At 51.9% G+C, this 14834-nt stretch overlaps 3 protein-coding genes across 3 annotated transcripts; all 3 read left to right on the top strand.

The window, feature by feature from the left end:
- Positions 1-26: 26 nt before the first annotated feature.
- Positions 27-941, top strand: AA0111_g7365 (hypothetical protein; the record flags this gene model as incomplete). Its single annotated transcript, XM_028653691.1, has 2 exons — positions 27-245; positions 297-941. 2 exons carry the CDS (start codon positions 27-29, stop codon positions 939-941), a joined length of 864 nt encoding a protein of 287 aa, XP_028505134.1.
- An 817-nt stretch (positions 942-1758) lies between these two features.
- On the top strand, positions 1759-4240 carry AA0111_g7364 (hypothetical protein; the record flags this gene model as incomplete). Its single annotated transcript, XM_028653690.1, has 3 exons — positions 1759-1900; positions 1952-2316; positions 2363-4240. The coding sequence occupies 3 exons, from the start codon at positions 1759-1761 to the stop codon at positions 4238-4240; spliced, it is 2385 nt and encodes a 794-aa protein (XP_028505133.1).
- Positions 4241-7612: 3372 nt separating this feature from the next.
- AA0111_g7363 (hypothetical protein) lies at positions 7613-9918 on the top strand (the record flags this gene model as incomplete). Its single annotated transcript, XM_028653689.1, has 4 exons — positions 7613-7662; positions 7716-8465; positions 8519-8972; positions 9217-9918. The coding sequence occupies 4 exons, from the start codon at positions 7613-7615 to the stop codon at positions 9916-9918; spliced, it is 1956 nt and encodes a 651-aa protein (XP_028505217.1).
- Positions 9919-14834: the final 4916 nt, after the last annotated feature.

Raw genomic sequence — 14834 nt, 5'->3', positions numbered from 1 at the left:
AAATCAACATACATACGACGAGCAACATGGGACCCAAACGAAAATCGGCTCCGCCAACACCGGAATCAGTACTGGAACAGTTACAGCAATCCAAGTCGCTGAAGCTTCTGGCCATTGCCGAAACATTATCGCCAAAGGATCTCCCACAGGCTGAGAAGAAGCGCAATTCTGCAGCATCAGAGGACAGCGAACAGAACGGCGACACCCACCCGGCAGCCCTTGAAGCTGATCTGCTCCACTACAAAGTTTGTGTTTTCGCGACCCTACCAAGAATTCACGTCTGACCAAGGATGCAGGAACTCTTCAGCAAACTACGCTTCAGCTATGTCGAACAGGTCACCAAAGAGAAGTTCCTGCGCAGCATAACGGAAAACCCACCCCGCTTAGTCGAGGCTCCGGAGAATGATGAGAAGGAGAGAGAGATACTGGCTCTGAAAGCAGAGCTCAAGGAGCGCAAGTTGGAAGTAGCTGAGATCTTGAAGCAGCTGGAGGACAAGGGAAAAGAGCTTGCGTTGCGCTACGAGGGGCTGCAACTACGCACACAACAGCTTGAGTCACTTCCAGCCGAGATTGCAGGCCTCGAGGCGAGACTTGAGCAGTTGAAGAACGACCAAACACCAGTATCAAAGAACCCTGAGTTGTCTCTGCCACTTCCTGAAACTCAGCGAGTACTCAGCGAACGAGAAGCGGAACTCGCAGCCCTGAATGCGCAAATAGCAAGTCTCCAAGCTACCATTCCGAACCGGACCAGAGACCTGGAGAAGCTCGAGCGTGAGCTGAGACCACTAGAGACACAGAAACAGGGAACCGTAGCGGCAGCCAAAGAGGCCCGGAGACGGAAGGAAGAAGGCGGTGGGATCGGAGATGAGCTAGAGGAGAGAGGCAGATGGCTCCGAGCGTCTGAAAAGGCGCTAAGGGAAATGCTGGAGGTTGAAGGATGACGTCTTTTGTGATGAGCGTGTATGTGATGTGTTTCTGTCGGCGTTACGGACTCGAGATACCACTTGGAACAAATTTTTCTCTTTGCACAGTCTCCTTCCTAATGCACCTGCGAACACGGGGTTGAACATGCCGACAAGCCTAAAAGTCCTAGTGACCGTTCGCCTCATTGCCAACGCATCGCGGTTCAAGGGACGCGCGAGCTAATCGGCCTCGGAAACCAGAAATTCGCGTTGAAACATAATCTGGGCGGCTGGGTGCAGGGGTTTGGGGCGTTGTGGTTGGCCAGCCCCAGCCACTCACCGCCAGAGACCTATCGATTACGTTGCCAGGCCATTCGACCCATAAACATAGGCGCAGGTGGATCCCTCGACGAGCTAGTTGAGCTGGCTACCGATTCCATCCTTTCGTGACATCTGCAGCTGCATTGCTTTGGACAAGATTTCGCAACCTGCATTCCTCGGAAACCTCTTCGCCCAGACGACGTCGAACCGTACGGCGGCGACAGGAGCTGACGTTCCCCCACCACCGTGAGCTGTCCACACGGACACGCTCTACACTACCACACCACCGCCTGGTCTCAGCCTGCGTGTAATTGCTCCACGGCGCAAGGCTCACATTCGCTATTCTTACGCCTGTCACGACGTTACGACTCTCTGTTTCCAGTTCATCGTTGCTTACCTGCGTTGTTAGCGAGATTCCGGGTTTCTGTCGTTACCTCGTCCGTCAGCCTGGTGTGTTTAACGACTTACGCATCTATCTTACGACTGTTTCTGAACGAATTCGCCTTTGATCTGGAAACGAGTCTTCGCCGCAACAATGTCTGGACTTTCGGATCCGGGGTCGAGTATCTACGACTCGGCCACGATGCACGTGGGAGACGGAACATGGGATTCGCAGCGCAACACTTTTCTGCTGCCCAACCTGCAAGGCCCAAACTTTGAGACGATGCGATTGAATGGTGAGAAGGCACGCCCTTAGAAGAAGAAGAATGTACCCGCTGACCTTTTAGGCATGGGCAATCGTTTCCGTAGCATGGCCGGCTACAAGGCTCTCATCACAGCGCACGGCGTTTTAGCTGCCATTGCTTTCCTGTTCGTGATACCGGCAGCTATCTTTATGGCTAGCTTCTACCATCGGAACCCGCGAACCGCATTGCGAGTCCACATCTGGTTGCAAGTGCTGGCAGTTCTTCTCTCGACTGCTGCCATCGTCTGCAGCTTCCAGGCTGTCGGCCTCGAAAGATCCCTGACCAACCCGCACCACGGCATTGGCGTTGCGCTATATACTCTTGTCATGGTGCAAGCTCTAGGTGGCTCTGTCATACACAGACTAGAGAAGGGCAAGGAACGGTTCAAGATTCCTCTCAAACTTATGGTATGTACAAGACACGAGTCATCTCAACAATTACTGACATGTTCAGATCCACCAATGGCTAGGCCGTACTATCGCACTCCTTGGAATTGCCCAGGTTCCCCTGGGGTTGACTCTCTACGGATCACCGCTAGCTTTGTTCATCCTTTTTGCCATATGGACGTTCATCCTAGTGGTCCTCTACTTCGTCCTTTCGTACAGGACCCAACCAGAGATGGACTTTGACGATCGTAGCACCTACGTAACCGACATGACCTACAGTACCAGGAGAAGCCGCCGGACGAGTAGAGGGCCTGGCGTTGGAAAGCTTGCAGCAGCCGGTGCAGCCGGTGCAGGATTAGCCGCGCTGGGGTCAAGAAGATCTCGAAGCCGTACTCGCAGCCGACGTGGCGGTACAGTGATCAGTTCACGACCTGGCTCTCGTTCTCGGCGTGATTCACGTTCTCGTGTCGCCGACTCTGAGTTCACGGAATCCTACTTGAGCGACGAAAAATACGGTGGTGATCGCAACAAGGGTTCCACATGGAAAGATCGTCTTTTAGGAGCCGGTGCCGCGGCTGGAGGCATCTTCGCCGTGAAGAAGCTGTTCACTCGCAAGCCGAAGCATCCTCCAACAGAGACAGGAAGCGATTTCAGTTACAGCCGCCCAATTGAACCCTCCGAAGTCACCCAGACCGACCTTTCTAGACTTGAAGAAGGAAGAGCGCCTGAGTCTCCAGCAAACCGTCGTGACAACTGGCGTCGTGATAATCCGCAAGCATCGGCAATGTCTGGAAGTAATCTACGGAGTGGTCATCGTCCAGCTGGAAGTGTAACATCGATCGACTCTTTCGATAGTCGGACCAGTCTTAGCGAAGAGACCGAGATGAGACCTAGGGATCGATCATATGGACTTAAGGAAGGAGTCGCTTCGCTTGGTGTGGTTGGTTTCCTGAAGCATTCTCTGAGCCGACGCAGTAAGAAGAAGGAAGACGAGCGTGTGGAAGAGATGAGGCAACAGGATGAAGAAGAAGAACGCATCGCTCGCATGAACAGCCAACGTCGTAAGAAATACACGAGCGACGGAACGCCGAGGAGAGGCAACAGACCGCCATCTACTATTCTGTCTGACAGCGACATGACCGGTATTACACCTTCAGTGGCACCACGTCCACCCAGACCTATGGACTCTACCGTCACGCCCAACCCTAGTCGCCCTCCTCGCGCTGGTGTATATAGTGTCCTGTCCGACTCTGGATCCGAAGCCTATGACTCTCCTGGAGGCCGTCACCATAGCCGACGTCGCACCGGAGACAATCCTGTGCTGCCCGCTGGTGCGGCTGCAGCAGGCACGGTGACTTCTGCTGGATCTCCTTCTAAGAAGGAGCGCCGCGGTAGTAGAGACGACGTGGCATCTCCTCCTGTATCAGTGAAAGTCAAGATGCACAATGACGGTCGGCATGTCACCCTACGACGACTAAACGAAGAAGAAGCAGCAGCAGAACGTGAGGCAAGGAGGAAGGACCGTCGAAAGAACCGCGCTGGTAGTGTCAGTTCACTGAGTGGCGTTGGAGGAGACCGCTGGCGCAGGACGGAAGCCATGGAGGCAGCACAGGCACAAGAGATGGCACAGCAATCTGGAGTGCCTCCACCAATGCCCATGCCTAGTTCGAGCACCTTACGCATGCCCGAGGCCAACATTCCTCCTCCTCCACCAGGTCCACCACCGATGTTCGGTAACAACCAAAACCTATCTCCGGACTACGGCAACATCCCACCTCCTCCGCCGATCCCAGCGGCGGACACTGTTTTGAGCGGTAGTCCTATCTACGGCAATGGCACGGAAACGGACCTTAGTAATTACGATTCCAACAGGCGTAGGCGGAGAGCAGAGCGCGCACAGGCTAAGCAAGCTAGGTTAGGAGGAAGTCGCGTTGAGTTTTCATAACGACTGTCTGATGGTGATGAGGAACAAAGGTATGAAAGGATGATTTCGCGAGTTGCATTTTCTCTGGCGTTCTGGGTATCGAGTTTTGGCCGTTTGGCCTTGCCGCAGATTCAGCATCATGAGCATCACATGCTGCTGGTGATGATGAGTAAATAGATTGAGCATAGCTTTTATATACATGTATCCATCTACGCTTCGGCGTAGTATAAGTATTCGTCTTTGCTAATTTTATGCTACAACTTGATAAATGCATCTTGACACACATCGTACTACAACGCGCCACTGGCAACTAAGGCCATGCTCAACAAATTATACCACAAAACTTAACTAGCCGTATAGTAGCTTATCGTAGGTGGATAGTCACCCGTCGGCAGACCATGTGCTCTGTTCTCGTAGGGCCTGATCTTGCTCGTGTCGACGAAAGATTGCATAATGGTAGGGTGTTATAGAAGCTGTGGTGACATGAGCAGGTACTAATCAAGTTGACGGCACTAAGATCGATGACGGCCAAGGTATTGTACAGAAGATCGAGCACTGGTAGGCCTTATCGTTGGGAATTAGCATGTATACTCTAGGCTGGAGGCTATGATGAAAGTATTTGGTGTTCTACCTTACTTCCATGCTTCGCCATCTGCTTTTTCTTTTGCTGTCATGAGAAACATCCCGCTTTTTGTTTGAGGCTAGCATTGGCGGAATAATGCCCGAACCGGTGCTTTGGGTTCGAGTAAGAGTGCTTCCTGAATGGGAAATCTGTGAGGATTGGGGTACGCCTAAGTTTTCATCCAAAAAAAAATAAGCTGGACCCCAGAATAACGTGTAGTGCGTCCTCTTGCGAACATAGTGGTGTCTTGATACATACATCATGATACTGATAGTTCGATACTGTATGAGTTATTCAAACAAGTCATCGCACAGCCATTGCAGAGTCTGTTGTTACCATAACACCTAGGTACCTTGGTTGGATATTATCATGACTACCTAGGTACCATGGTTGAGCATGGAGATGGCTACTTCAGGCGCAGCATGGTAAGCTGTCCTCATCTCTCACTACAATATCAACCAAGACACACGTACGCACTCAATCGCTCTATGCAAGAAACCTCACGCAGGTACTTGGTAAATATCGAAACTGTCCAAGGTCCCCAAACAAGTTTCTGGAATAAAACCAACCAAGCTCGAGCACGCAGACTAGAGTAAGTCAATGTCGAGCAAGGTATTCAGGATGCAAGATGTAGCTCGACCATTTTTCTCGGTTCGGCCGAGCAAAGTACCCAGGTAAGTACATGATCATCTATTGGCGTACCAAGACTGATTTCGTGTGGTGACAGACGAACATCCGGTGATACAACTATGAGCTGCTACTACTATGACGCTTGTAAAGTACCGATTTGATGCTACAATTAAGAGACCACTTCGAGAGACGGCAGTCTGAGCTCAAGGCACTGACTCCCGAGGATTCCTAACGTTCTTCGTCAAACGCATGCGACAACAACACAACGGACATATTGCCGTATGCAGTTCTTGATCTGCCGCCTCAAGATACATGAGTCAGCCAGCATGGGTGGACGGACGGCCTGGAGATATCTCTCCAAGTCCTACTAACGATGACTTCTTCATTAGGAGACGCTGTCCGATTAACGGTGCTGCACACCACGATGTTGCTATCGAAGCTGCTTCATCGTGAAACGCATATCTATACTTTGAGGAAGCTGCAATGCACGCTGGACGCTCTAGAACGCCACGTTCATGCTAACGGGTGACGTTGCCTTGTGTCCTCCGCGGAGCCTATGCCAAGCATCACGAATCTTACCAATGGCGCTGCCGCTAGCCGAGCATAGACGAGGGAGATACATAATTCCAGCTCCCCGGATCTACGACAAGCCTCAACACCATCGCTTATTCACACGTTACCAAGACTTCTCTCGCGAACTCCTAAGTTTCTTCCAGTTGGTTGTATTACTATCCTACGAGCAGTGACGTGTGGCGTACGCATGATACCGCTGGTGGCAAACCTACTTTTGGAGGCGGGTCCAGCTTCTTCCATTCGCGGTCTCGACGCCGTTGAACCAATTTTGATCGCTGCCGGCAGCATCTCGGAACCTTGACTGTCTCGATCCGACGGTGGAGACCGCAGAAGGCCCTTTAGGACAGAGGATATAAGCCATGAGGGAGTCGCTACTGTCCCAGTACAAAGAACTCTGTGTTTGCTGTCCTGTACGGAGAAGCACAGTTGTCGACAACGCCTCGTGGCGAATTCGGCATCCCGATGCAACCCTCACTCGCTACGCTTACCAGGGGTTTTTCCCGCGAACCTTACCAACGCATCACCAGCTGCGCCTCGCTGAAACTACCCATCGAATACGAAATCGGATCATGGCCACAATCTATCTTCCTCCAAACCAGATGCATGAGCTCTGTCCTGCTTGTTGGGTGGCATGACGACGATTGCGGCAAGCACCGGTCCATACCGCCAATGAAGCGCACATGAAGACTCTGAGTATGGAGCAATTGTCGGCGCCATCGCCCCGTTTCTCTACCATCCGTGGGACATGCCCAGTCAGTACCGAAATTCATGTTCGGGAAGCGGTCAGTCCGGAGTTTAGGCCATGAGTCCTGTCAGGTACAATGTTCAGAGCCCAAGATTCCGCCATGGAAACCGCGTAGCGTCATGGACGGAGCCCTTTCAACCTTGCCATGTCAAAATTGCCACAATTTGAGTGCACAGTACCCTTTACATATTCGCGCGCGCATCAGCACTTGGAAAAAATGATCACAAAAACCCTAGGACATCCATTACGGAATACCTGCCCATAACAGCCCAACGGGGGAATCTCGGCTAGTTACAGGTCACCCTAGTATGGCACTAACAAAGCTCCCGTCGCTCTGCAAGAACCGCCCGTGCCATCGCTGCAGCATGCCCAGCGGTCAGCCTAGGATGTTTCTCCAAGCAAGGTCCAGCCCACCAGACCGCCTAAGCCCCATGGCTTGCGACCGTGTGGTAGGCGTTTGACCGGCGTCCGACGCGCTGCCCTGCAGACTCTTTCCCCAGCCGTGGAACCAGGGACGCAGGCCGCTTCTCCATGTTGCATCATTGGACTCGCGAGCTATCAGCCCCATGTCGACTGGCGCAGTGATGCTAACTAGTTGAGTCTAATATGCACTTTGGACGCTTGGGCTTCTCAATCGTCCAGGTTAACCAGGTGCGAATGAGCATTCATTCAAGCACAATGACACAAGGAACCTTCGATGATATCTCCCCGAGTGTAGGCGCAACATGTCTGTTGTACTAATAGGAACCAGCGGATCCGCTCGGCGACTGCATTCCTCATCAAGTAGATGACGAGACGTTCCCACACTAGCTTGCACTCCATCATGGCTTCCACTCCTACCACAACTGCTCCGGTCAAGCGAGCCTGCGATAGGTACGTATCGTCGGTACACATTCACATGCCACACCACTCATTCTTTCTCGTAGCTGTCACCGAAGAAAGGTCAAGTGCATTGGTGAAGGCACGGCCCCTTGCAAGAACTGCGTCTCTGCTGGCCTTGCATGCACATACAATGCCATCCCACAGAAGAAAGGCCCTAAAGGCAGCCGCGCCAAAGTCCTATCTGAACTTCGCGAAACTCAACGCAATGCTCAACTTGCTGCCGGATTCCCAACCGATCTTGGATTCGATGGCCGGACACTATCCTCGACATTTGCTCGCACACCTGGCCTTATGCCCCCCGCTCTCGTTGAGAGCTGCATAGAATACTTCTTCGCCCATGTCTACCCCTCAGAGCCTGTCTTGCATCGCCAAAGAGCGCAAGAAGCCGCAGTCGGTATGGACCGCTCGACAGAGGCATACTGTATGGTGGTTGCACTATGCGCCTACGTCATGATTCAGGCCAACCACAAGCCACCCGTCAGCGTACTACCACGACCAGAAATGGCCCACATGTCAAATGTCGGCATCGGCCATGTCCTGCTGGAAGAGTCGGTTCGTGTACGACAAGGCTACGATCACCGCGAGAATCCCACCCACTACAGCGTGCTCACATCATGGTTCTACAGTGGCTGCTACTTTGGACTGGCGCGCGAGAACACAGCATGGACATACCTCCGGGATGCTACTACACAAGCGCAGCTACTTGGTATGCATGACGAGGAGACCTACAAACACGACCCTCTCGATATATCACGCAAACGAGTTCTGTACTGGCTGCTCTTCATAGCTGAAAGGTATAACTACAAGTCAAGATGTCTTCTCAGTGCGCGCATCTAACTGCTTGTAGGACATATGCGTTACACAAACATCGCCCAATTACCTTACATCCAACCATCCACCCGCCTTCGCTAGACGAGGTTCCTTCCGATCGACCCATTGCCGTTGGACTGGAACTTATGATCAACATGTTCAAGATCATAGACGATACATTCATCAACCTCTGGAATCGAGTGCACAACACACATGCAAGCGCGGCATGGATTACGCAAGTCCAAACCCAACTTTCAGAGGCCGTTCCCGCATATTTTGAGTGCACAGAAGTCCAAGAAGTTCAAATCCGCATCACACAACAATGGCTTCGATCACAGGCATGGCAACTAAGTGTTTGCCAGGGCCATGTGAGCAGCATGTCAAATGACATCCCCCTCACATTCAAATACCCCATCGAAATCGCCAGGGACCTTCTCACTATCTCGCACCAATTTTCCCAACAAGCCATGGAAATGCACGGCGTAGGACTGGTAAGCAGTTTCTCATTTTTTTGCTCGTCAGCCCCAAAGCTGAACATTGTCTCCGTCCGAGCCCCTCCATCTCTCGCTGGAACCATCCCTGTTGTATTTCGATCGCACTAGCGCCGCACTAGGCAACGTCTATCTCTGACGTCCATGCCCTGACTAGCCAAACTGGCTGGTCCGTCCCTCCACCTACACCCCTGCCACGTTTTGCCCTATCTGTCATGCCAAACGTTAGCTAACAGCGCTGCAGATCGAGAAGCTATTCGACATTGCTTGCTGTCTGACTGATGTCGTTGCATGCACAACCTTTTCGCCTGATGCATTTGCTTTGGGCCCTCGCGACTATGTGTCGCGTTTCCTCACTCTCATATCGACCCTTCGTGGTGGACAGACTCGATACCTTCCTCTTCTCCTCGCAAAGCTCTCCGAAGTCCTACCCAACCTTCCGCTTCCCCGGTCACTGAACCTCCCCCAGACGGTTCCCGCAGGCACGCTCGGCCTTAATGCTACTGGCTCGGGGACACTTCCCTCCAATGTCGCCGATGACTATTCGGCGAATCCCAACGCAACGTCGCCCTCGTATCCTTCAAATGATCTGATTCGTCGACTCGCCGCCCAGACCGGAGCCCAACTTCCCTTCAATACATCCCAGCATTCCATGGTCAATGTACCTACTACGCATGTGGGCGACATGTCCCTGTACGACTCCTCACACAGTACAGCACATTCGCACTCATCTAGCTCAGCTCCCAGGAGCACTTCTACGACACCTGGCCCCTACGAGACTCCTATGTCACAACGGGGGTCGCAAATCGTAGGTCACCCGACCATGCAACTCCCCACCTCGCACGGGCACATGCAGAGCCACCACATGGGCGTTAATGCTACAGCATACGACCCACGTTTTTCTATTCAAAGTTACCCCGTCGACCCCATGATGTACAAGCAATAGAATCTGGGTGTGAAGAGCAGGGATATCAACAACGGCGCAGAGGAATTCCTGGTCCTGACAGCGGACCGATTTAGATTTGGTAGTATGGTATAGCTTTTGACCATTCAAGTACATGTTCAGCCTTCGTATCGGCACAGCCTTACAATCATCGAGTGACCAAAGCTTCAAAAAAAAAAAGGAGCACGTGGAACACGGACGACGTTGAACCGTCTCGTCACGAACCCGGAAGCGTCATCTGCCAGGGCTTAGGACATGAGTTCCGCGATTCCCGGTTGTCAGCGATCTCAAGGCTACGAACGTCAATCCTCCGGTAGTTCTTCCGACGGGAAGGAACACTGTCAGCACACGTGCGGGAGGAGGTGCTTGCATGCAGCACCAAGCCCACCGTGGATATTTTAAGCGATTGACATGTGTCCCATGGGTTAATCGATGCACCGGCTTGCCTCTTCAAGATGATGAATCAAGGGCAACCCATGGGCTTGATTACCACAGCCATGGCCCGGACCCCCTTCTCGATCTCAAAGATTACGAAAACATGGCCAAGAGACAAGCACTGTCACTCGTGGTTCTTGGAGTGGGCATGATTGACGGTCGGAACGAGGCGGTTAGGTCTGGGAAAGCCGGTTTTGACATGACATGGTCGTACACCAGTGCGGCTGTGTAGCTTCCACGGGACCCGCAGCCAGGGAAGGGAGGGTATGGCAATCCCGGCCTGTCGTTATTACAACACGAGCTCGGAATCTACCGACACGCAGATGAAGATCATGAAGCAAGGAATGCGAATCCGGATAATTGGTTCGCAAAGGAGAAGTGAGACCTAGTACGCCTAGCATTGTACACGCGTTCAAGTTACTTGCAGTAAAGTTCACGACATGGATGCATTAAATCCAAATAGCGAAACATGATAGGTGTCCATGTAACTACACCAGTGTTAGTTATGTAGACAGGTCGAAAGCGTTCAAGTCGCGAAACACACGTCATGCCACATCCCACGCGACTTTCCCATATGCAACATGGTACCGACTCATGTCCATTGGGCTGCAACAGGGCTTTCATTACCACCTGGGCACCAATCACACGATTCGCGTTCAGAGTGTCTCAAGCTTTATCTCTGGGGTCGGCCCGTCTAACGTCGGAGCGTTTTGTTAGCTGCTCTTCGCAAAAGTTTCCTCCGAGTGATCACTGACAGCCGGCGGGGACGGGGGTGGACCATGTCGCGGTTCTGGCGCTGGAGGCGTGATGGGACCCTGGGGATCAGGGACGGGTCAGCCTCGTGGAAGAGGCTTGGTCTTCGAGAAGATGTCGATTGCGCGTTCCTGTCTTGGAGAGACTGTCCAACGGCGACGGAAGGCTTGGCACAACGTGATTGATGGACCGTGACCCAAGGGAAGGGTAAGCGTGGACTCGTGATTTTACGGTCATAGTGTTCGCTATCATCCGGTGGCCTTTGCATCATCCCTGGTGGAAGAGACATTGCGCGATTAGTCGTACGTTGCAGTCGCGTACAACGTTAGTATTGCGAGGTCTGGGGCATAGTTTGGTACAGCGCACGCACTGAGTCTGAGACTGGGTGTTTGAGCATTAGCATTGTTGAGATTTGCTGCAATTACACCTGGCCCAGCTGCCCAACGCGGTCTGCAACGTCCTGACGCTCGACCATATGGTCCATGGTCTTCAAAAACTTTATTCCTCTACTCCTCTTGTAGCAAGTGGCGAATATACCAACTCACTCATGCCCTCCCATGTAACGGTATATTCCACTTCTCAATTTCTGTCCATGCTTCCTCTTGTCGGCCCGATTTTCGCCGCGCTAGGTTTCGCACTCCGCTGACAACCCAGACGGAGACACCGAGTGATCAGGAACCGATCGCCAGGCTCCTCGAAATGGGGCTTCTTTCCCCTCCCTGGGCGCTTGGAGGAAGAAAGGGTCTCGGCTTACGGGTTAGTCATGGAAGATGGCGGCAATCGTTCACGTAAGTTGCAGGTGGTCACATCTGGTCTTTGCACTAGTCTGATGTGGTTGTTACTGATGACTAAGATTGGGTCAAAATTTTATTGGCGGGTAGCATCGCCGCCTGACTCGTATTCGCTTGTACATGCGGCATATGTTTCCCAAGCGGTGGTAGTTCGACATCCCCGGATGCTCCCATTCGCTAGTAGTTAGCTGCACAAATTATTATTGTTTAATCATATGGGAACAGGAAGGAACGAACGGCATGCAAATGTAAGATGCAATGCAACATGCACTGTCTATTCTGCTGATACACGCAATACTGGAACGCGTGCTCATTTCGCATTCCGTTCTTCGCAGAATCCACAGCGACATCGGGACAGATCCCTATTTCGCAGCTTGTTCCCATTGGTGCGGAGTGTAGCTTGACTCGCTGGCTCAACTCCCTGGGCAGAAAAAACCTAAGCTGAAAAGACCTTACTACGTACGTAGTCCTTGCACCACACTACCAGTTGCTTTTGGTGGCACCGCTGCACGCCATTGCGTCTTGCAGCTCACAGCGCACCGGCTTGAATTTCGGGACGTCGTGGCTGGCATGCACATGCGCACCGTTGCACCAGACTTGCGCGCCGTCGCTGCGCAAGGCTGCAAACGTCCAGCGTTGCACTTCAAAGGTCTTGTGATCCCAGCCTCGACGCCTTGACGGGTTGCAGTATCGATCGTGACGACGCTTTTGCTTTTCAGCTTTGCATCGTCAAGAACGCTTGGCCCAATCACAACAAGGATGGCAGAATCGATCCTCGCTTGTCCAGAGCGCGTGCGTGCAACCGCGCATTGCGATCGCAGGAATCGCAGTTGGAAGAGCGATCGAAATCCGAAAGACCTCGGGATCTTCGTATATCGCAGCCAATGACACTGGCCACGAACGACTCCTCCCGTGCAATCGCCACTCCTGTGTCCAGAATATCAAACATGTGAAGTGATCGCGGTTCCGCTCCAATGCGATGAATCTGCTGCAATCGGTGTGCCACAAGCGCATGTCTGTTCCGAGCATCCGGAAGCGCAGATCGCCTTCTCCCGTTCAGGGTCTTGTCGATTTTCGCAAGCAAAGTCTCTAAATCCTGCACTTTCCTAGACGCATGCGCTGAGCCGAATCTTGTCCAAGCGATGGAGGTGCGGAAACGTTGATTTTTGGCTGATCGGTGTGTGGTTACATGGCATGCTTAAGACAGCAATTCTCCAATTGGCTCCATAAGGTAAGAGCAGGATGTGGCTTGACGCGGCCTCGTATATTCTGAATGCTCGTATGCCTGAAGTACAAAGCGACCTCACTTGAAGAGTACTTCCATATTGCTCGGAATAGGAGTATTGCTGAACGGAGATCATGCCTGAAAGACACTAGACAATCTTGCTCTATCTTGAGTAAAATGCGCTTCTCAAAATTCTTGCGCTCTACCTACGTATTCAAGATAAAAAATCAGTCAGGCCACCAGCAAATCGATTCCGAATATCTCGTATGCATAGTAGTTTTCACTTGCCGTCAAGGACTAACACGAAGTAGAGCACCGGTTCCTCGATTCCTGATGTTGTCGAGTACATATCCATCCACAGATAAGGGCATGAGTCCATACTCGTTCCCGTTTTTCTGCATCAGCCTCCAATTCCTATTGTACGACTCAGCCAATCCTGGATACCACGCAGGGCCTTGCATATATCGTGATAAGACTGATATCACTGCTTATCGTGCCAATATTTCCTTTTCCCCGAAGCATGTTGTCATCGTGTTCTCGTACATTCCACCAACATCGTTGCCCTCCAAAACACACATTCCATGGCAAGACCAGACAGCGGTCATTCAAGCATTTACCCGTCCTTATTCCCGCTGCTGTTCTATCTATTACTCTGGATTCTGATTCCCCGACTGATACGCGTCCGCGGATATAAGAACAGTACCCCGCCAAGACTCATCACACAGACGTGATATCGACGTAGCACAACTTGGCGCACATGTGAAAATGGTTGATTGAGCCGCAAAATCCAGGAAACAAACGCGCGATACACAGATCGACTCAGTAAAACTCAGTACCTTGTTGGCTATTGTCACTTCGCCAAGCCGCATTCAATTCGGCGACCACATTCACTCGCAATATAGAAACAACTTGCCACGTATCTCCTCCATAGCGGCCATGAGAACACCACTCAAGGAACCTGGTCTGCCGCCCACCTCCACTTACCATGGAACGTCTTTTTTCGTTATATCCGGAATTACAATCACGATGTTGCTTTTTCCGTTTCCTTTGGGCGAATTCTCGATCCTCTTTACTCTAAGATGGGGGCAGAAAATGCTTCCAACCGAGCTGCGGAGACATCATTCACACATGTGCAGATGCTAGTTCCGTTGTATGCCGATGTTGCCGCGCCGTCGGCATGGCCAAGCGTTTGTGGGCCGTTGTTTCTGTATCTGCGTGTCTCCAATGCCGCTTGACAAACGAGCACAATCCAGGCGTCGTCGAGAATTTCCAATGCATGACTTGTATACACGTCCGGCTTTGATCCGGAAAGGTTAAGACTTGCTCCGGCCTGGAGTCTAAGCGTAAAACCATTGTCTAGTCATGGGTAAGCACCATGTGAAAAACCTGAAGACACGCTGTAGACGCATCGTTCCATAATCCTTAATGGCGACATACTGGGAGGTATCGCTATGTATAAAAAGGTGATTGACGTAAGCAATCGAATTAGAGGGCTGCTGGAGCATCCAGAACGATGTGTAAAATATACGAAGATATGGAAGTCGTCGAATGACTAAGGGCGTATTCCTCTACGGTCTCTTTATAGCCTCGACTGTTGCCCACTACGTGCTTGAGATCGTGGAGACTGATTATCAGTCAAGCGGCAAACTCTCTACCCACCGCATTCCCCCCCACTGTATACCCTCCAACATGTCTCTTTCCATCAGTCCTCAGTC

The sequence above is a fragment of the Alternaria arborescens genome (assembly GCF_004154835.1).
Source record: "Alternaria arborescens strain FERA 675 chromosome Unknown contig_16, whole genome shotgun sequence".
Lineage (NCBI taxonomy): Eukaryota > Fungi > Ascomycota > Dothideomycetes > Pleosporales > Pleosporaceae > Alternaria > Alternaria arborescens.
The sequence above is the reverse complement of the archived record's forward strand: the minus strand, read 5'-3'. Positions and strand labels throughout refer to the sequence as shown.